Source organism: Carlito syrichta, unplaced genomic scaffold (assembly GCF_000164805.1).
Source record: "Carlito syrichta isolate Samal-C Ts95f unplaced genomic scaffold, Tarsius_syrichta-2.0.1 Scaffold308819, whole genome shotgun sequence".
NCBI classification, from domain to species: Eukaryota; Metazoa; Chordata; class Mammalia; order Primates; family Tarsiidae; genus Carlito; species Carlito syrichta.
The window spans coordinates 186333-188310 of NW_007252915.1; the positions used below are offsets into that span (position 1 = coordinate 186333).

The 1978-nt window shown below is 43.2% G+C and overlaps 1 protein-coding gene across 1 annotated transcript in view; it reads right to left on the reverse strand.

The window, feature by feature from the left end:
• The window catches only part of SPAG17 (sperm associated antigen 17), a 219011-nt gene that overhangs the window by 157526 nt on the left and 59507 nt on the right, over window positions 1-1978 (reverse strand). The window contains exon 5 of the mRNA XM_021716455.1: window positions 627-813. Coding sequence (XP_021572130.1) covers window positions 627-813 — 187 coding nt within the window. The remainder of the gene's footprint in view (window positions 1-626; window positions 814-1978) is intronic.

A 1978-nucleotide genomic window follows, 5' to 3' on the forward strand; every position in this document is an offset into this window, starting at 1 on the left:
CCCAAAAAAAAAAAAAAAAAAAAAAAATATATATATATATATGTAATGCAGATAGCAACAGTCCATTTGGGTTCAAAGAAAGGCAGTCATAGATTACTTATGGCTACCTAGGATAAATAATTTTTATATTAACAGTCTAAAATGAAAGAAAATTTTAGTTGCTCTATCTGGGATAAGACAATTGTGGGAAAATTGGGGTCAAGGAGCTATGTGATCTTTGTGAGTCACAAATTAACTGGTGTGATTTTATTACCGCTGTATTTTGCTCACGACAATAATCACTTTTGATTTTGCTTTATAATTACATCTGGCTTTCCTCTGTGCACCCCAAAATGTAGTGTGCATCTAGGTGACACAACCAGCAGGCTATGCCATCCCTTATTTGTCTTATGTGACTATGCCTAGCGAGACACACGCTAAATAAATATTTACATGGAAATGTAAATGAATTTCAGATAGAAATATTTTTCTATTAGGGTGTCATGAGGGTGTAAGCGTTTTATGGTTTTGTAAGGAGTGACAAGGCTGGGAAAGATTAAGCAGCATTACTAGAATGAGAGGTGAAGTTACATCACAGGTCGTGAGGCAAGAAGCTAAAGGCACCCCCGGAGTCGCAGCTGACTGACCAATGTAACATTTGATGGCGTCTTCTTCTCCCCTCTGCGTTAACTGGGTGGTCTTTTTCACGGCAGGGGGGGCTTCAGGCTGATCCTTCCCCTTTCCTTTGGCAGGCTTGGCACTTGGAGTCTTCTTCTCCTTGGAAGATTTTGCTTTCCCTTTATCCTTTTCTAATTTAAATCTGTCTTCCGTCACCTGGAAAGAGAGAATGCTTTTCATCCAAATTATATGGTGAGCAAGCAATGACTTTTCCACTGCCTACTGAATTAATTCTTCATTTCGTTCAACTGTTTGTTTACTCTTTATTATTTATTAATTCTTTAAGTCAGGACACTGGAGAGTCCAGTCAGAGTCTGAGTTGTGATAGGGTACATCTAGGCATGAAGACGGGAAGGATGGGTACCACTTGCACAAAGAAGCTTCTGGAAAGCAGCTATCCTTAGGGAGAGCCAAGGATGGTGGTCTGGCAAGCCACCTCAGCTGTTTGGATGCCTGGCAGGAGGACGGTTCTGAATACATGTGGTGTCAGGAATTTGCGTTTATCTTTTAGCCTAATCCAGGGGAAAGCCTCTGTCTGAGTCTCAGGGAGAGGGAAGGTTGATCATTAAAAACAATGCCAAATGAAAATTACAAATAAAGAGGAAAACCAAAAAGCATAGCTTTTCTATAATCTGCTTAATAAATAAAGCATTTCATGGTTTAAGCAATGTATTAACCATCTTTAAAGGTTAAAAGATCCTTTGGGGGAAATTATACTAACAAATTATTTTGACTATAATCCTACTTAAAAATGTGCAGACATAACCAATGGCTGCTATTTGAAACATGCAAAGATGGGATCACTGCAAGACATCAGTTGGTAACACAAATTCGCTCTGGAGCAGGCTTAGATGGCCATGGAAGGACCAATTTTCTTGCCATTTATTCTTCTTTTCAGACAACTGCCCAAAACATTGTGTAGTATTTCGTAGTGTAGTTACACTTTCAAGTCAGGTGTTTATACATATAAATTAGTAGGGCTCGTTGATACATCGTGGCTGTCCCAGATCATAAGAAGACCCAGAGCATCGGTTCCGTGGGTATTTTTCCCATACTCAACACACCGGAGACAGAAATGATGAAGCGAATTACTGCTGCAACCTCCGGGACTCTGACATGTGTTTATATCCCTGAGATCGTGAAGTCCAAACTCGAGAATCTCGAAGACGTCGGCGGCGCGGCGCAAAGGCCGGCCGCTCGGGCTCCGCGGGGCCGGGACAGCGGCGTGCTCGCCGCCTCCGCGTGGCTTCCGGGAGTCGAGGGCCCCGAGAGCCTCTGCACCGGCGGCGGCCCGGCGGCGCCCGGCTGCCCCGTGGGTCCC